General features: G+C 46.5%; 1 protein-coding gene and 1 long non-coding RNA gene across 3 annotated transcripts in view; one reads left to right on the top strand and one right to left on the bottom strand.

Annotated features, from left to right (window-relative positions):
- CLSTN2 (calsyntenin 2) overlaps nucleotides 1-20,181 on the top strand; it is a 556,759-nt gene that overhangs the window by 516,650 nt on the left and 19,928 nt on the right. The window contains exon 9 of the mRNA XM_036877289.2: nucleotides 9,470-9,632. Within this exon, the coding sequence (XP_036733184.2) occupies nucleotides 9,470-9,632 (163 nt within the window). The remainder of the gene's footprint in view (nucleotides 1-9,469; nucleotides 9,633-20,181) is intronic.
- LOC118908184 (uncharacterized) lies at nucleotides 1,248-19,812 on the bottom strand. Of its 2 annotated transcripts, XR_005023094.2 has the most exons (9): nucleotides 19,612-19,812; nucleotides 17,806-17,880; nucleotides 16,987-17,101; nucleotides 12,706-12,805; nucleotides 11,690-11,819; nucleotides 11,470-11,543; nucleotides 9,613-9,689; nucleotides 5,088-5,219; nucleotides 1,248-2,510 (listed from the first exon to the last, which is right to left on the bottom strand). It is a non-coding gene; the product is annotated as an uncharacterized LOC118908184 (long non-coding RNA). The 2 variants fall into 2 exon arrangements; XR_005023095.2 differs by lacking the exons at nucleotides 1,248-2,510; nucleotides 5,088-5,219 and adding an exon at nucleotides 6,785-7,304.

Below are 20,181 nucleotides of genomic sequence, written 5' to 3'. Positions count from 1 at the left end.
TCTTACTGGGACTAACCTGTATCTGACAGCTTTCACCCTCCTTCCCTTTGACCCATGAGGCTCTTGCCTTCTATCCAAAACCCTCCATGTTTGTATGACCTTCCCATCCTGTTCTCTTGGACTGCCACCCTGATGAGGCTCCCAGAACTCCATATCTATTGGACACAGATATTGCCTATCCCCAGAACCATGCACCAGTTTTCCAAGCTGGACCTGCATGTCCCCCTTTTCTACTGGAACCATTTCCAGTGTTGCTGGCTCTTCCCGTAATCATTCATTGGCACATTCATTCAAGTGGTCTATAAACGCTCACTGCCATCATGTCACTAGAGATGCTCCCAGTCTTTTGTGGGAGGAGGCAGCACCCACAGGACTCTAACCACTTCCACCCTATCCTAAAGCGACTTGCTTTCCAGACAGCTCCTTTCTCAAGGTGAGCAATGAGCGCCGTCTTTGCGAAGTTGTTTGTGATACCAGAGAAAGAACGCCAGAGGAGAAACAGGCCCTAATCGTCACATTTAAGACATATGCTTCCTGGCCTGCCTCCGCAGCTCCAGTCTGTGCCCCAGGGCCCGACAGATGTCAGCAGCTTAGCAAATGCATGAGAAGAAGATCCCCAGATGAATTCCGAGGCACATTCTGGAAGCAAAAACCTGGGAAGAGGAAGAAAGCTTGGCAGGTTTAAGGGAATGCTTTTTACTTTTGGGGGCAGTTGAGTCCCCAAAAGAAGAGAAGCTGGAAGAAAACTGAGAGCAGAGGCAGAGAAGCTTCAGAATGGGGCCGAGGGATGGTGGGGGTGCTGGGAGGTGGGAAGGCAAGGCAGAAGCCTTCCTGGGCTGGTCATTGTCACATTCCCTGTGCTTAGAAAGTACCTGAGACCTAGTGGATATTCAATGAGTATGTGGTGAATGGATTGAATGAATTTCACTCCATGTGTCTTCTGAGAATTTTGTGCCATAAAAGCCTAACAGGAAAAAATAAAAGGGATAAAAAAGTGTGGTGAAGTAACCCCTCCATTCCCCACATTAGCAGAGCACATTCTCTGAGGCAGAGGTTCTCAGACTCAGCCCATCCTGACCACCAGGAGGGCCTGTTGAAACACAGACTGCTGCCCTCCACACACACACATTTCTGTTCAGTGGGCCTGGGGCAGGGCCTGAGAATTTGCATTTCTAGCAGGTTCCTAGGTGCCTTAGCTCAGGCTGCTATAAAAATTGCCATCAACCTGGTGGTTTAAACAACAGACATTTATTTTGTCACAGTTCTGGAAGCTGGAAGTCCAGGATCAAGGTGCCGGTACATCCGGCTGCCAGTGGAGGCCCACTTCCTGGTGTGCAGGTGGCTGCCCCCTCCCTGTGCCCTCACATGGCAGAGAGAGAGAGAGAGAGGCTCTGGTCTCCCTCTTCTTACAGTCATCCCACCGTGGGGCCCACCCTCAGACCTCAGCCAAACCTCCCAAAGCTCTCACCTCCAAACACCAACAAATTCGGGGGTAGGACTTGAACGTCTGAATTTGGGGGGATACAAACATTCAGTCTGTACCACATGGTGACACTAGCTGCTGATTCAGGGACCACACTTTGAGAACCACTGCTCTGAGGAGTCTTGCTAGAAGAAAACTGTTACATGAAGTTTTCCCAAAACATTTTTGACCCTGGATGCCATTGTTCTTGGTACATCTTGCGGAGCCGTGCTTTACAAAACCCACATGGGAAAGAAGCCTGCAACGGTCTGAGGAGACCACTCTGCTGAGCAATAGTACATGAGGCCTCACCTCCCCGGGCTGGTCTCTGTCCTCTTCCTGCAGGGGACAGAAGGATGTGCAATCCCTACAAGGCTGAGGGCGGCTCTCTGGCCTAAACGGTGACTCCCACATCAGTCTGCCTGCCTGATCTCCATGGGGAATTTGCAGACTAGCCCCAGGCTGGGTATGAGAAGCTTTTAGATGAGACACTAACAGAAGTGCCCTTTTTAACACATGAAAATGAGGCCAGCAGTAAAACCTGGAAGTTAAGGCATCTTCCCAGGGTGTTTTCCAAGGGTGTGCTGAGTCAGATTGACAGCATTTACAGGCTGTGGTGGGAAACAATAAACCCGCTGATCCAATAAGCTGATTACACAGGCAAAAATCATAGCATGGTGCCAGGCTACCAGGCATATCATCAGTACATAATAAAGGTGTATTTTCTCTCTCCACAGATGAATTTAATCCTGTGTACTAGCAATTCTTGATTTACACGCTTCAAGCACAAATTTCGAGGGGCATTTTCCAGGATTGTTCTGGGGATGTGACCAAATGTTACTCAACCAAACTGCAAACGGAGGTGGTCTCTGACACAGGCCACCTTTCATGTTTCCTGCTTCCCTGTGCTCCACTGCCCTGAGTCAGCAATTGCTTTTTGACAGAAGGCCCAGCAGGTGCTTTCTGAGCTGTCACAATCACCTTCTGCTGAAAACACACTGTACTTCTCCCTGCCAGTTCAGAAGTGCAGGCGCCCTCCTGGGAAGATCTTAAAGAGATTTGCAAATAAGAGTGGCATCTTCGCATTGGCATGAGCTTGAACTTGGCACTAACCAAAACCCACCTTTCTAATGCTCCAAAACAGTGGCCTAAGGCCAAACAGCCTTGCAACTCTGCAATGAGAACCTGATTTGTATGTTTTCAGTCCTCCCATTCAATAGCCCTCCATTTCAGGAAAAGAAGTTCAGTTTTGACCCACCCTTCAAATATGTCCTGTGGGGCAGAGGCTTATTTAGCTCTATGTGGCCATTGGCACCTGAATTTAACACATGATAAGTCTGTTGAAGTAAAGAATCGCTTTCTAGAATGCAGGCACTAAAGTAAAGTAGCACACTCCTTAGCGTGGCTTACAAGATCCTTGGGAGCCCAGCCCCACTGCTCTGCACCAGGCCCGCGCTGACCACACACATGGGTCAGGAAGCTTGTTGGAATGTATCCTCTCATCCACAGAACCCATAGTTCTTTGTTGCTCTATCAAAAACTTCATTTTATTCTAATCTCAGCTATCAATTCACTAATTCTGCTGTCAGCTTTCTTGATTTATTTTTATTTCAACAACTTTATGTCTTTTATTGCTAGACTCTTTAGTTGGTTCTTTTTCAAACCTACCTTCCCCCTATTCCCTTTCCCGTTTCTCCATTTTCTGCATTTCCTGGAATGTACGTTTTGATCATTTGTTTTGTCTGCTCACACATACAAAGAATTGTTTCCTCTTTGTTTTAACCCTGAGCTCGTGTCCAGCAGGAATTATCCTGCTCATGCCCTAGATGGTGGGTGCATCTCCATCAAGATATGCTGTGGCCTTAAGACTTCACTTTAAGTTCTTTTCTGAGCTGTGGATTTCCATACCACCTGGGCTGTGTACCTCTGGTGCCAGTGCACGTGCACAGGGCGGGCTTGGGGTCTAGTGTCTCAGAGGTGACTTACTCCAGAGTGGCTGTCTGGCTTCCTCCCTGCCTCCCTAGGGCCATGGCAGCCACTGTCCCAAGACCCGGGCTTCAGACCATCTCTTTGCAGCTGTGGGCTTTATGCAACCTCCCAGCTGGAGTTTCCTCGAGCAGAGGACCCAAGTTTCTGCTCCCCCTTCCCTAGGGCTTTGGAACCACGGCTGGCAGGGTGGGCCACAGCCCTCAGCAGCCACTCAGGTGCAGTTCTCAGCTGCAGCTTTGGTGTTTTTGTTTTTTAGACCCAAGGTGTTCTCTTTCTAGCTGTCTGGCTTTGGTTTTATTTTTTAGTTGTTGTTATATTTTACGCAGCATCTCCATGTATTTGGAAAAAGAAAGGGGTTCCCATATCTACCCAGGTTGAAAATATGCAGTAAGCATTGTATATGCTTTATTTTAGCTCAATTCACATAATACCCCCAAAGATGTAGAAGCTATTATTATCCTCACTTTACAGATGAAAGAGCCAAGGATTTAAAAGTTCAATTCAATTATTTCCCCAAAGTCCAGACAGTGATCCCCCAGCAATTCCTAAAGCAGGTGTGACACCCACCATCACCCACAGGTGGGCCCACGTGGCCTCCCTCATGGCCCTCCTTACCGACCTGGCCTTCCCACTCTGCCTGCCTCCAGCCCCAGGGCAGCTGGTCACTAGCAGGCTGCTCCCTCTGATGCACACTCACACCAAAACCCTCTCACAATCCCCCTGCTGCAGATGGTCCTCCCCCTCCTCGAGGACTTCCTATCTGGCAACAGGCTGTCCCAGACACACTTTCTCAACCTCTCCCCTCTCTAGTACAGCTTGTAAGTTCTGAGTAGTGGCAATGGTGGAGAGGCGAGAACAGATGAGAGAAGCATCATCAGAACTTGGCAGTAAATTAGCCGGAGGGAGGGAAAGAGTGGGGAGTCTAAGGCAATGCCCACGTTCAGATCGATGCGGGGGGCCTTCGCTGAGGCAGAGAACACGGGAAGGGGCAGGGGAGGCTGGAGTGGGGGGAGTTGAGCTCAGTTCGGGCACAGTGAGCCGGAAGTGCCTATGGAACACCAGGTGGGGCCATTCTGGGCCAGTGGGACATGAGAGTCCATCACTCAGGAGGTACGAGTCTGCCTGAGATAATGACTCGGCGTGCGTGTGTGAAGCTGATCACTGGTTGTGTGTGAGATGAAAAGACCAAGAGGCTGAGTGTGGAAGCCCGCAGTGGGGCTGTGGGGGGATTACATCCAACTCCCCATATAAACTCCTTGAGATTAAAAACCATGTCATTACTTTCCCTTTATTTTCTAAAGGTGTCTAAGATGACACTGGCCCTCCTACTATATAGGGTTGTAGTGAACATAAGGAATATGAAAAGCTGTTTTAAAATTAAGAAGCATGTTCCAGGATCAGTTGTGCTACAACTACCATCTCCTCCTCCTGCCCCCAGCCCCCTGCACTCCTGCTGCCTATGGAATGGAGGCAGCCCGAGTCCTTGGGCCTCCATTCCAGATCCATCCTTGCAGCCTCATCTCTCACTCCTCACCTTTCTCACACCCACCTGACCCCTCCAAGCTCGTACCTTTTACTCCTTCCCCTCCCAGTGTGATCAGACACCCCTCTCCCCTCTGCTGTGTTAACCCAGCACCTTGTACAAATCCATGTGGGCGAGGGTCACACTCTGTTACAAGCTTTTCTGTCAATTCTATGACTGGACTGGAAGCTCCCTGAAAGCAGGAACTTTCTTATTCACCAAGCAGGATATGCATTTAGTAAAGGTCTGCAGGGGAGAAACAATGAGTGTATCTCCATATACCCCAAACAAAGTACCATCTCTGACAATAGAAAAGATATGAAGGAAGGAAGGAGTTAAGGGTTTCTGTTCCATTTGCCTGGAATTTTTCCTTGCCATCTATTCCTAGTGAAATCTTAACAGTCCTTCCATATCCATATTAAACACCACCCTCTCCCAGCCAGAAGTCGTCTCTGCATTCCCTGAGGTCTCACAGTGCTTTGCGCCTGGTCAGTAAGGTTCATCTCAATTCCCATTACAGGATACATGCCCCCTACTGTTTATTGAAAATTCTGAAGTCAAAGCATGTGTCTGATAGGCATTGCACCCCCTGCAGCCCTGAAGGTCCCTCCCTGGCACGTAGCAGTTGGTAGGTGAATGTATTTCGTGTTGCATAGCTGCATTCAAAAACACTGCATTTCCTGGGAATTCAGAATCAACTCAGAACTTCCAATGTGACCCTTTAAAGACACTTGGACCAACCTGTCAGAGTTTGATCTTCTTCTCCTCCTCTTGGGAGGTGGCCCTGGCCCCAGGCTCACCCTGGAGTACCAGCTTTCTCCCAACTCAGACTTCCTTTGGCATTGTCCCTGCTACCTACCCTTCCTGGCTCACTGGCCTCTGATTCACTGGCCAGTCAGCAGCAGCTGCAGTTCCCCCCACCCCCAGCAACACACACACACACACATGCACACATGCACACAAGTGGTGTATGAATCACCCCTGAGGTTTCCAAGGAGCAAAGTGTCTTTGGTCAGCTGAGGCCTTGGGCATCGTCACAGGGACAGGCCTGGTGCCAACTGCGGTCACCAGTGATTCACGAACAGTCAGGAATTAAAGTTCTTCTCTCCCCCCAGGAAAGGTCACTTTACCTAATTTCCTTCTTTAGTGGTTGAGCCATTGCATTGACACATTTATTTTTGCTGCCTCCTGGCCTGATCATTTTTCAATCACAGTGTGTCCCTGCTGTTCTAGCAGAGGGTTAATGTGAGTCTCTTTCTGATCGTATATCCACATTAGTGCAACCCTAACTAGGCATTTCCCTTAGCTGCCTTCATAGATTACTTGTTGCGAGAAGTCTGCAGGCATAAGCCTAGTCTGAGCCAAAAGCCTGTTTAGATGCCCAATTAGGAGCTAACTGGGGAAGCTCCCAACCATTTCTAACCCTGAGTCTTAGGTAGGGCTCCTCTCTGCCCCCAGGAGTCCCTCACTTTTGACCTTGGATAATACAAATCTTGCCATCTTTTGTGACCCATATTAAAATGAGATAAAATGTATACCCTTTCCAATTGCCAGGATTTTATATTTTTGAATGCGTAATGTGGGAAGGATATAAGGCATGAACATTCTCACACTCTGCAGTCAGGAGTATAAACAGACACAGATTTTTATAGAAAAAAAAATTGACATTATATGTCAAAGGCCTTCAAAATACCTCCAACCTTTGATCCAGTAATTCTACTTCCAGGAGTCTTTCCTGAGGATATAACCAGAAATGTGGAAAAATATTATGCACAAAGAAATTCACTACAACATCATTTGTAATTGCTGGGGCATAATTAATACCTGATAATGAGGTACTATTAAGAATAGTTTAGTATATTAGTATATCCATATTAGTAATTAGTATATCCTTGTTACGCAGCAGCCTTAAAGTGAAGTTGGTGAAGGCATTTTAATGCTGATGTTAAGTGACGAGCAAACTGTCAAGTTGCACATACAGCATGATCCAAATAGACCTTTCCCAACCATTGATTCTCAGGATGTATTCATAGGAATGCCATAAATATGAAAGTCAGTATAAAATATAAAATGGAAATATGTAAGTATAAAAATCCAGATTGTATATTTGTAAATATACATAAATATATATAACAATGTAAATATAAAATATGAAGATTCCATTTTCCAACAAGGCTAGAAAGTCATCACAGGCATATACTTTGAAGCTCCTGAGAGCCTCGGATATGCTAACGACATGGGAAATCCAAGAGAAGCGCAGCTTGGTGCACAGGGTCACTGTTTTTATGCAGGACATCAGGGAGCATACTTCAGAAAAGCTGGGTGCAAGGCCTGGAAGAAATTGTACTACTAAGAGGGTCACTGCTGTTGTTGAGTGGTGGGATTATTTTGCTGCATCTTTGGAATTTTTCTATATTGTTCTTCCAAATTCTGTGTTGTGAATGAAAGTGAGCCAGAGGGTGGCTCCTCACGCAGAGTCAGTAGGTGTGCAGTGCTGTGGAGTCGGCGGGCACACAGGCTCTGCGTGGTAGGCATGCCTAAGAGGGGGGCCCCGGGAACGGTGTGATGGCGGTCAGGGCAGGGGAGCCCCCAGTGCTGCCTGGGTGACTCTCGTGCTTTGCCTACATTTCAAAGGGTTTGGGGTTTGGTCAGGGTCACTGCACTGCCACCTGCTCCCTCATCCCCATGGGCCTGGCCAGAGGTTTCCTGATGCCTCAGAAAACATCCCCAGGATGTGAACCATATTCCAGGTTCTGAAATATGCTGCTCAGCTATCCTTGACTGCAAACTTCAAGTTGAGGGTACACTGGGCCTCCTTAGACTGGATGTTTCCTCATTCAAGTACTCTCCTTAGCTCTCTACGCTTCCAGCACCCTGGACTCTGTCTCCAGGTCTTCCTTTGTGCCACCCCTGTGCCCCTGGGTCAGCCTCACCCAGTCACAGGTCCAGTCCCAGAGCCCTGTGCCCAGCTCAGCATCTGGTCTGAGGCACCAAGCAGGAGGGGAGTATGCACCCCTAGTGAGGTGTAACAGGCACATGCTGAGCTGTACAATCAGCAGAGTGTAACAGGATTTTGGAGACATCTGCCTAGACCCTTCCTGCTTACCTTCCAAAGGCCCCTAAAATATTCATCAGGCATTATCAGGCTAATAGTCTTCAAAAGGAGCAATTTTCTGAGACATAAGACAGGACAGTATAAAAAGAACATTAAGGAAAGGAAATCCCTATTCGAAAATGAAAGGAAAAAGATCATTTAGCACCTCTGTTGGTGTTATCTATTCATGAGAAATGGCACATTGACTCCAGAGCGAGATGTAGGGAGGGCTTTGGTGCCCTCCCCTTGGGGTCACCTTCATGCAGAGCTCATCTGTCTGCGCTGCCGCAGACGGCAGGGGTGGCGGAGGCAAAGGATGCAGACGAGAGACCTCTCAGAGGTGGGCTCCACAGGGCGCAGGGGGATTTGAGGGAGAGGGCGTGTGGAAGAGAGGGGATGGGAGGGAGGAAGCGCCCCTCTCCAGCGTGCCGCCGCTAATGCTTCTTCTCTCCCTTCCCAAGACACGTCAGCCTTGGTTTCTATTTTGGATCACGCTGTGGAGTTCAGTCCCCTGAGATCAGGAATTGTGACTCCATCCTAGCCCCAGCGTCTCTATCCACTCATCAAGGTTAGGTTTGGGTTCCAGCCCTAAGATCAGAAATCTTGGGTGTAAAAGTTGTAAAAGTTACATGAGTATAAGAGTACTCTGAACCAAGCCCGGCCAGGAGGACCGTTTGTGGTCCTTCTCTGCCTCCCCAGGTACGCCACGGTAGGACGACACCAAGCTCTCTTGGGAAGACTCTCTCTCTCAGAATTCATCTTGATCCAGTTGAAGGTGGCATGTGATTACGACAGCTCCTCGGGCAAGCCTTAAAATAGACACAAGAAATTGGGGGGTTCCTACTCTCCTGCATCCTATCCTTCCTCTCCCACATTCGCTGCCTCCTCTCTTCCTCCTTTCTGACCCCTAATTCTTTCCTCTTCCATTTTCTTCTTTCTCTTTCCCCTCCTCTTCCCCTTCTCTATCTACATCTTCATTTCTACTTTCAATCTTGCATCTTACTTTTTGTACCACCAATTTTCCCCAAGTCTAGAAAAATCATTCCAATTTAACTATTTTTCTCTACCAAAGAACTAAGAAAAATCCATACAAAGCAAATTTAAGCTGACACCCCCACCAAGAACCTGGCAGCCTGGACCGTTGGTAATTATGTGACCAAGATAATCTGTCCATAGCCAAATGCTCATCTGATGATTAGATTCTCAACCTCATGGTTTGCCCCATCATATTTGATATGAGCTTCTATAACCTCAGTGTATATCAGCCCTTATGCTCATTGAGTTCTTTGCAATAAAAATTGTTGACCCAAAAATATCTTTTCCCCCCTAATTAGAATAAAAGCCTGTTTGATGTTTCATTGCATATTCAATTTTATGTGTTCTTTCTCTTTCTTTTCATTAGATTTGTGACAAAGAGTGGCATTACTATGTCATCAATGTGGAGTTTCCTGTGGTCACCTTATACATGGATGGAGCAACATATGAGCCATATCTGGTGACCAACGATTGGCCCATTCACCCATCTCACATAGCCATGCAACTTACTGTCGGCGCTTGTTGGCAAGGTAAGCCTAAGTCAAACCCTTCTCCCTGGCCTATCTTTGTGCAGTCCACAAAAGGTACTGATGGAGAAAAGGGAAAAAGCAAGCAGTGTGTGAATTAGACAGGAAAATGTACTTTCCCTTACTAATAAAACACAGTTTATTTTTATATAAGGATTAATCCAGACATTAAACTTAGGTGATAATAAAGCCCTTGGCTGGACACCAGATTTTGATTTTAGATCAACATGAGCAGTTTCATGGTTACGTCTGAGTTGCTAATGCCTTTTACTGTTCTGGAACCTTATCTGGTTTCAAACTGGGGCTGCACAGAGAAAAGGCTGAATGTAGAGTCTTTTATTAAAATTGCCAGTTGGCTCTATTGAGCTCTACACTGGTCAGGAGCCAAGGATCCACACATAAGCTGTCCAGGTCCCCAGCCCTCTGTTCCGGAACTCATAAATATGTAGGGCTGTGGGGGGTGGACTGTCCACAGGCCTGAGGCCATGGGAGCCACCCTCAAGTTCAGCTCGGCTCTAGCTTTCTAGGGACAGAGGCTCCCTGCTGCCTTCCCACCCCAGTGTCCCCACTCCCTCCTCACTCCCTCTGCTGCACCTCTCCTCCAAGCCCCAAACCCCAGCTGATCTCCTCTTTGGAAGCAGTAAAGCCAGCATTCGGAGCATGCACGTAAATTTTCTGTCCCTCTCTCGCTTTGGTTGGGGTCTTTGTTTTTGCTCTCTTAAGAGCTGGGATGCCCTGAAGCACCAGTGAATGAGCAGAGGGGAAAGGAAATGTCCCCAGATAAGCAGATTAGTACTGAGATAACCCAACCTCATGTTGCTGGATTCTTTCAAAGTTACTAAGATTTGTGACTGTGACCATTCGCCCTGGGGGCTGGTATAAGAATATGCCTTCAGACCCAGCTGACAAAATGTGAACTACAAAATGTGAACTTGGGGAGACACGGGGCCCTCTGGGTTGTGACAAAGCACAAGTTCTGGGCAGAACTGTGCAAGAGAAGATGCCAAGAAGTGCACAGAGTGCTGCCCTGGGAACTCTAGAGATACAAAACCCAGGAAGGGAACAAAGTGCAAATGAGTCGAGGGCCGAGAAGGCATTTTGAGCTGAGGTCCCCTACTTGACATCTGACATGTGTCACATATCATTAAACATTTCAATAGAGCTTGATAAGAGCATCATCAATATTGTAGAATTCCCTAGGTTATCAGGAAAGGGAGAGATTGTTTTATTCCGCAAGAGCCCGTGAAACTAATATAACAAGACCCTAGAGCAGTGGCCCTCTCCTGTGGCTCAGTTGCTGCAGCTGGCTCCGCAGCCAGCCTGTGAATATTTTGGAAGGTAGCCTGGATGCCACCCATGAGCTAACAGGGCCCTAGTCATGTCCTTACCTTACTGTGACACTTCCCTAGTAGCCCTCAGAGACCACATGTGGATCCCTGCAACCACAGCCTGCAGTGGAAACCTGCCCCCAAGTCTGCAAGGCCAGCTGCAACTGCTGCTGCCCCGCTCCATGCCTACTAGTTAGGGACACGGTTGCACCAAAATAGAAAGTGATTTTATGAAGAATTAAGGTGGTACATTTGAACTAATTAGAATAAGCCAAGGTGTGTTGCAGTGACAATCAAGTCCCAGTTCTCAGTGACTTAAAAGAATTCCCACTTCATATTTAGCTCAGATCAATGGGGGGGGGCTCTTCCCTGCTTTTTCCCCAGTCTGGGACCCAAACTCACAGAGTAGCCACATTGTTGCATAATGAGAAAGAAGGAAAAGAAAGCATGATGGGTGGTGCACAAGCCCTTAAAGCTCCCACCTGTGAGCGATACCAGCCATTGTCACTCACATCTTCCTGGCCAAAGCAAGTCCTGTGGCCACACCTAACTCCAACACAGCAGGCAAATGAAACCCACAACGTTTCTGGAAGAGAAACAGAAAATATTTTATGAACAACACTGGTGAACACCACTGCCTGTCCACTAAGTAAACAGATACTTGTTTGACTGTCCTTCCCACATAAAAAATATAACTATCGTTTCCTAAATGAGACAATTCAAGAGTCCTACCTGTTACCAGCTCCTAGTTCAATGCCCAGGTTCTCTGAGTGATTCCTGTGATCTCTTCATCAGGGTGAGACGCATCAGAGGCTCTGTATCAGGCCCAGATGTGGCACTACTTGATTGGAAGACTGCTATGCTAATAGGAAGAAGTCTGTGCTCCCACCACAACCATCACCCCCTCCATCATAAACACACCAACACACCAACACACACACTCTCTCTCTCACACACACACACACACACACACACACCACACACCACACACCACACACCAAGCAACAACAGAATGAGGCAGAATAACCAAAAAGCATTTCCAGTAAGTAAGAGTAGAATTAGAGAAACACAGCAATCTTTGGTCCATAATAATTCCCTCTGGACAGATGCTGTAAGGGCCCCTGCCCTAGGGTGGGGAGTGTTCTGAACAGCCCTTAGCTCCATCCTCTGGTGGGTGTTTCCTTCTCCAATATCTCCTTGGCCACATCTGAAGACAGCCTGGTCACTCCATAAATAGCTCTAGTATTGTGCTCATAATTTATTTAAAATCTATTCCAAAAAATGCTTTTCAAACATTCAATCAAGTAAGTACACCTTTATTTTAAAGGAATGGGGGAAAGAATTACCAGCAGGTCGTTCACTGAGTCCTCTTCCTAGAGAGATGCTAGGACCACCCTTGTTGGAGAAAGATTGGCCATTTGATCAGCTAAATGTCAGTGGAAGTACCTAACGTCATTTCCTGAAGGAAACTTTAAGAGCCAGTGTTGCAAGGAGACCCATTACATACATAGGTGTTTATAATCCTGTGAAAAAGTGCTATTAATCCCAACTTGCAGATGCCATGAAACTTAGGCTCTGAGAAGTTAAGTCACCCAGTTGAGTCTGCCTGACCCCAGGTCTCCAAAGCCTGTTCTCTCTTCACTGTAGCTCCCTGCCCCTATTGCTAGTTGATCAGTTTGTAGGTGTCATTATGTGTTGGGAAAATGCAGGAGCTGATGTGTACTGATATAAATACTTAAACCCCTTACCTTCTTAGACACCTGGCAACTTTGGGATCAAAAAGCCAGAGGAGCTCTGCCTTCTCTTTGCTGATCTTCTGCTCTGTACTCCTTACATACACATGACCCTCTACAGAACAAAGAAAAAGAGTTTAGGCTTTGGAGCCAGAAAACTTTGAGTTTGAAAATCCCAGTCCTGCCACTTACTAGCTATGTGAACCGGGCACAAAAATCCCTAACTTGCCTGAATATCTATTTTCCTATCTGTAAAACTAGAGTAATACCTGCCTCACAGGGTTGTTATAAGACTAGGTGATTGGCACATGGAATGTGTCTGGCATGTTTCAGTTGAATGAATGCGTACATTTGGAAACATCGCTTGTCCCCTCCCCCACCCCTTCTCCTTACACCTAAACTCAACACGTCCAACAGTCTAAGACCTTGGGACACTCTGGCTTCCCCTTGACTCCCTGCATACACTGACATTTCTCCCCTTCCCCTCGACCAACCCTCATACCCAGGCCCTGCCCTCCCAGGTCCATTGTAGGACTGAAAGAAGGTCGGTGAGGCTGGAGAAAAGACCATCGGAAGACAGGTATCTGGAGATGGGGCTCGCGGTGGAGGCAGGGACCTGATCGTGCAGTCTTTTAAGCCATGGAGAAGATGTGGGTACCTTCCCTGAGAAGAATGACAATCCACTGGTGAACTTTCAGCATAGGAGAAAATCCTTATAGATTTAAGATTGGGCTTTATAGGATGAGTAAGAGTTTACTAGGAAGATAAGGAAGACAGCACAGGCCATGAGAGAGAAGCTGGACATAGTCATGGGAAGGGTGCCGTGTCCCTGGAATTGCACAAGAGGCCCAGAATGAGTAGGGACGAGGCTGGGGAAGAGCTGCGAGCAGGCCACAGGATGCCAGCGCACCTTGCTAAAGAGCTTGGATTCTCGTGAACACTTAACATCCTCCTGGGAGCCATGGTTTTGTCTTGCAAGTACACATCAAATGACCTTTCCATAGGACATGTTGCTGCAAACTTAATGGCCTGTGATGCAGCCCTTATCTTGGCATGTTTATAAACCTTCTAAAATCTACTGATACACATATTATTAGCCTGCTCTGTGAACCTCTAATTGCCTTCGGGCCTGCAATTGTGAGTTTTTCAGGTGATTTTGAGGTTGGCAAGGGAACTAGTTTCCATTTGTGAAATTTCCGGTCAGGGTTTAACAATGGGGACAGAAACTAATTTGATAGCAGCTGCTTGTCGGGTGCTCCTGGGAACTGGCCTGCCACTGACTCTCAGCCGTACTCTGCAGCCCCAGTTAGCCTACTGTGTCCTGTTATGAATTTGAAAGCCAAAGCCTTCAGTGGAATTTCATTTCCACTGGTATTTTATCCAGTAATTAAAAAAAAAATTGAGACTTCATTTACACTTATGAAATGTTGCCAGGACAGCCCAGAGCACACAGTGTATCTGAATCGTAGAGAAAGGCTTTTGCAATCAGGACAGACCTCACATGACAAGAGCCCTCCTTCCCCACCTTGCCATCACCTCTGTGCTCAATGGCACAGTTCCAGGATGGATCAGACCCTCTCTCCTGGCTGCACTCAATCTGTGCTAACTCAAAAACTTCTGCCTTTAGACAAATACCAGGTTCCTGATCTCTCTCTGGGTCACGCCATGGGAGAAGATCATTTAAAAGGCTAATTAATTTGTCCTTCTCTTTAGATATCCTATGCATCCATTTCTAACAGCAATAATTCAAGTTCTGCTCATATATAATAAAAATTGTACACTCACATCTGCTTTGCTCCTGGACCTCTCAACTGGGCTCGACCCCTGAAGGACTATAACCCAGCTAGTGTGGGAGTGAGTCAGGAAGGCTGCTGACTGTGTCAGGGCTCAGGGACATGCCCAGCAGGTGGAACTCCAGGGCACCTCTCCCCCAACACTATGACCAGAGCAACTCTGTTCTACCTATTTTGTATGATCTCTGGGCAAGTTATTTTAATGAAGTGTCTAACCTTGTCTGAAGAAGCACAACTCTGGGCACATGCTCCAGAAGCCACCACCCTGTTCTCTGCCTGATCCTCATCTACTCTGGGTGCATCTCATCACAGGCTTGCCTACCTGGGACTCTGCCCCCAGTGACCACCCCATGCCTACCTCTGCTGGGGACTCTCCTCCAGAGCTCTGGACCTTGGCCTCCCTAGAGCGTCCAGCGTGGTCACCTCCTGACTGTAGAACCCCTGGTCTTCTATCCTAGCTCCTGCCATGCTGAGTCCTACTCCCTACTTAACAGTAAAGCAGCAGGAGGTAGAGAAGGGGATGATTTTTAAAATAAGCACCTTTCCTTAGGGACAGATACAGAACCCCCCCTGTGGCCTTCGGGAGGAGCCAAGACAAAGAATAGCAGTGATCAAAACAGGAGTAAAAAAGGCAGGAATAACCCTGAGAGTCCCAGTAATCAATTGTTTATGATGCTCATATCACAGGTAATTGGAGCCATATGTGGTCCTGAGATATGCTGTACATTTCCAGGTCCGTTTTCTGCCAGACACTAAAATTAGGGCAGACACTTGGCGTACATGCCTTCACTTAATAAGCTTGGTCTAATTTAGTGCAAATTCTCTTAATAAAGTCTGTGTTGAAATTATTCTGCATCCCTAGGGTCTCTGCTGCTGGAAGAAAGAGGCACGTGCTAACACAGTCTGTCTGACATTCAGGTGGCATTTCCCAAGGAAGGTTTAACAGCTCCAGTCCCTTAGGACGCCCCTTCCACAAGGAGGTCAAGTCAAGTTCGGAAAAACCACCTAAACTATTCCCACACCACCACTTTGGAGAGTCACAACACATATTAGTTTATTAACAGCTCTCAAAAGCCTGCCAATGAGGGAATCTGTTTGATATCACTTAACCCATGTTTCTCAATCTTATTTCACTGTGGAACTCACTCTTTGGGACATAGTGTTCCTGGAGCACTCTTTGGGAAATACCTCATCAGAGTCATTAATGCACATCTCTGTCCCCTGCTAGGTCATGAGTCTGTAGGAGACAAAGACGGACTGCTCGCACAGATTCTCCTCTCCTCCTCCAATAATTAATGTCTGTTGAATTATAGCCCATTTTTGAGGCTCTTTTAACAAAGATATGTGGTTCATGGTCTGGCAGACTGAAATGACTAAAAGGGTGTCTGTTAACATTGTCTATATTAAAAAATCAAGAAAAGATTTGCTAAGTCCTGGAGTTAATTTGACATGAGGGTGTATTGGTTTAAAGAAGACACAGATGAAATCAGCTTTAAAATTGAGCGTTCATGTCTGGAAGCACAGTATAACTGAGTTATAATTCTAACTGTATCTTATTCTGAAGATTATATTAATTAGGAAATTTGACAAGGGTCTTAGAGCAAGAACAGTATCATTTTAACTTCTCTGAGGGACACACTAGAGGGAAGGATAAAAGAGAAGCAGGCCACTGAAGAGAGACAGAGAAAACTCTCATGGTGGAATCTCATCTGGAAGCTTCTTGGTTCTGCTGCACTAGAACGCGCTGCCATTCTCAGGTTCCTGCTCTGTGCTGAGCTCTCTGCATGACTTCTCCTTCAACACCACTAGGGTGTGATTATGGTTATGCTCCCCAAATTTCAGGTGAGGAAACTGAGATTGAGAGAAGGTAGGTACCTTCGTTAAGGGTCACATAGAGCAGCCTGGACTGGCCCCAGCTCTGTACCATCAGAGCCCTCAGGAATAGTTACACCACTATACCACCTCTGCTTCTAGGGACAGGTAAAGCCAGATGGCATTTCACATCCAAATACAGAAGACCAGAGGATTCTGGAATCTAGAATCAAATCATTTGCCTGCATTCCCTGGGCATTTTTCCCACCAGATTGGACAAAGCAAAGCTGAGACCTAAAGATAATTATAGGGCCAGCAGGCATCATGGTTTTGCACAGGGAGAACTGAATTTGGAGTCAGGAGAATTCCAGACCCTCACCGCTTCTGCTTCTATGCTCTGGGTCTTTGAAAAGTGTCTTGCCTCTGTGCTCCCCAGCTTTTCGTCTGGAGAATGAAGGGTTACCTTGGATGATATCTGAGGGCCCTTCCAACTCCATGAATTTAGGTGCCCAACCCAAGAGAGTTGCTAGCTGAGGTCATCCATAAGTCATGTGTTTCACTCACTTAGAACGTACTATATCAATGTTTTCAGGAAAGGCTGGAGAGATGGAGACATTAAAACTGAAATGGTTGAGAAAGCCTGCTGAGAATGTGTCATGACCAGCCTTGATGGCAGATCTCTACAGGTCACCTGCCATGTACAGCTGCAACCCCCCTGGGGTTGTGTGGACAGTTTTACGGCTGCAGCTTTTGGGGGTCTATTACACACTTCACTTAGTCTCTGCATTCCACGGGTGCCTCCATCACTGAAATGAGGGAATGAAAGAAAGCAAAATTTCAGATGGTCTCACCATTTGCATTGCTCAGAATTGGTACCCAACCATCCATGAAATTGTGTTCATTGAGGGGCATACCCATCAACAAGCCATATGTGCAGAGCAGCATTAGCCTCAAACAAGAGGGAACATCACCCCCATTCTTTTGTAGGTGTTTCTCAGACTAAATAGCTATGGGAATGACACAGGAGAGGAAAGACCAGCAGCGTCCTGCACACACTTGGCCAAGGGAGGAGACTTAGTATGTTCACACACACAAATCTTTTACTTACACTTAGAGGAAAGTGGACATTACTGACTCAAAAGCCATGTTAAGAGTGGGTGGACTCCATCTCTCAGTTGAAGGAAAGCTAAGGGGAAATTCATTACCAATGCAAACTCTGGCTCAGAACAACACAGGCTACATTAAATCACATTTGCCAAATACTACTGTTTTTCAAGGCTACTGTGTTTCCCAGCAAATTACACAAATTGTTGAGAGTTGCTGCTGAAGTCAGTCAGTGTCCACAGAAGCCAGTCTGATTGGACATTTCTGCCCCAGCATTGCATCAGTCCCAACCTCCCCCCATGTTTCTTAGCCCAATTGTTACATCCTCCAAGAAATCCTCCTTGAACCCTCCCCACCACATCCCATTGGGTGGCGTGCAGGCCCAAGGCTTGGCAGCAAGCAGTACCTGAGTTTGAATCGAGGTATCACTAATTTCTGGCTGTGTGGCCTTGGGCAAGTTACCTGACATTGAAAACATTGCCTGTAAAGGAGTTAAAAGTTCAGCAGGTAAGACTCTGAATTCACAAAGAAAAAACTATTTTTCCACATACATCTTCATTTCATTTCAAAGCCCTATTCCATCTGAGTTGAGGAGATTTAATCCTGGTAAATTTAGAATTCTCCCATTTCTGGGTGATTGCAAGGGGATTTATATGGTGCTGGGGTGTGGAGGGGCCTCCAGTCACTTCCCGGCTGGTACTCCCTGCAATGGGGCCCACCTCTTTGTTCCTCAGTCACTAGCAGTTTTCAGGGCTGGCAGCAATTTCCTTGCCTTGCTCAGGGGCACAGAAATACCTCCCCTGCTCCCATGCTCTCTCAGTAAGGCTGTCTGCAGTCCATCTGTCCATCTGTCCAGGTGCACTAAGGCCAGTGTTCCCTCCAGCATCACATCCCCTGCCTGGGCTCAGCCCAGGTAGCAGGTGCTGGAGCCCTAGCTCTGCGCCTCTGTTGTCTTACTCCCTTCACCCTCCCTGCCACCGCCATGTCTGGGATGTCATTTCCTCAACTGGGGAGAGCCATATTGTCTTCCTCTACTAATCCCCAAATGCTGAACCATACCCAGCTGCCCCCCACCAAGGGTTTAGACTTCTGGAAACAAAACTGGGGAATAAACTCAGCTTCAAGCCCCATCTGTTCTTCTCCTTGTCACAACCATCACTGTAGCAATGAGCACAAACCAGAGATGTGTTGAAATGGAGAGAAATACTAAGGGAAAATTTAAAAAGTAGAGGCTAAGCTCTCAAAAGTACTATCCTGCCACTTAAGTATTAAATAAAGAGCATAATGAAGAACTTGCCATGTTTTAAGGACCTAATAAATGCTGACTATAATTTTTTCCCCTCTGATCTGTTAGATACATTACCTGTATCATGTGTTTGGAAATTAATCATGCACTGCCTTAGAACATCTATTGTGCTGGCAATCTGCTCTTATATTTTTATTTTACTTCCCCAGCATCTATACTTTATTCTTCCAACTAAATGTAAGCTACTAGAGAACACAGTCGACATCTTATAATTAACTGACTCTAACAGAAGGCTAGGCATGCAACAAATACTTTAAAAATGTGTGCAGATCTAGCCTCAGGAATTCAAAATCATATTCACAGCCATTTAGAGAAAGTTCTTTGCAGAAAAAATCAGGTTATGTTTTTTCTTAAAATAATTCATGAGCATGTTTATGTCTAAATGTTACCAGAGAAGCCATGTGGTTTATGCAGATACCCTAGATGTTAAGAAGAAAGAGATTTTTAATGTATCTATTATTTTAAAAGTCCCGCATTACAATCACCCCTGAATGCAAGTATATTTCAAATTTTATGCTGGCCTCCTATTGCAAAATGCTAATTGAATTGATTTCCTGGAGCTCTGTCACTAATAAACAGGGTGCATCACAGATCTAGGATTCTTGAGTCAAAAATATATGAATGTTTTTCTGAGAGAAAGTAGAGTAGAGTAAAATGTCTTAGCATCTAACAGAATCTCAAAGTTTGGCATTTAAGGATGGAGCTGCCCACTGAGTGGTCAAGGGGGTCTAACTGGTAGACCACAGAGGGCTCCCTGTCAGCTTCACTCTGGACTGGGTTGGCCAGTAGGCTCTGGCTGGCTCTGTGCATGGATGGATGTACTCACACTGTAGGGGTACACACCTCACCACTTACATCTCTCTAAGCCTGAGTTTGCTCATCTGCAACTACAGAAAAAGTACCTACCTCCCAAGAGTTTGATGAAGATTCAGTAAGTTGATGTATGTTGAGGACTTCACATAGAGTTGGAAACAGAGTTCATACCTAGTAAAAAAATACTCATTTGTTGTTTTGCAGCTGCTGCTTCAGGGGAAGGGGGTGGAAAAGGCAGGGAAGAGATGACCTTCTAGATGTCCTGGAGAGTGACAGCTCTACAGTTCATACCCAGGATCATACCCTTCCTCCTGTCATTTCTCTTCCATGCCAATTTCTCCTGTCATTTCATTGGCCTAAATTGGTCTCATGATATTTCTGGACCGACCTCTGGCTTATTGGATGGCAGGTGCTGATTGGCTTCACCTTGTTAAGAGGTCCAAAATCCACACCTGACTCAGTCACTGGAACAGTAGGAACAGGAAAACCCCATTAGCTTTGACTAAATAGAATCCATCCCCACAGGTTGAGTTCAACCCTCCAAACCTCAGGGCTGCTATTGCAAGAGGACAGGAGTGAGATGGATGTTGGAGAGACACTTCAATGCCCACTACTCTTCTGGTATTTAAGTCAGCATCTCCTGCAATTCAGCAATGAGTTATG

Source organism: Manis pentadactyla, chromosome 1 (genome assembly GCF_030020395.1).
Source record: "Manis pentadactyla isolate mManPen7 chromosome 1, mManPen7.hap1, whole genome shotgun sequence".
NCBI classification, from domain to species: domain Eukaryota; kingdom Metazoa; phylum Chordata; class Mammalia; order Pholidota; family Manidae; genus Manis; species Manis pentadactyla.
The sequence above is the reverse complement of the archived record's forward strand: the minus strand, read 5'-3'. Positions and strand labels throughout refer to the sequence as shown.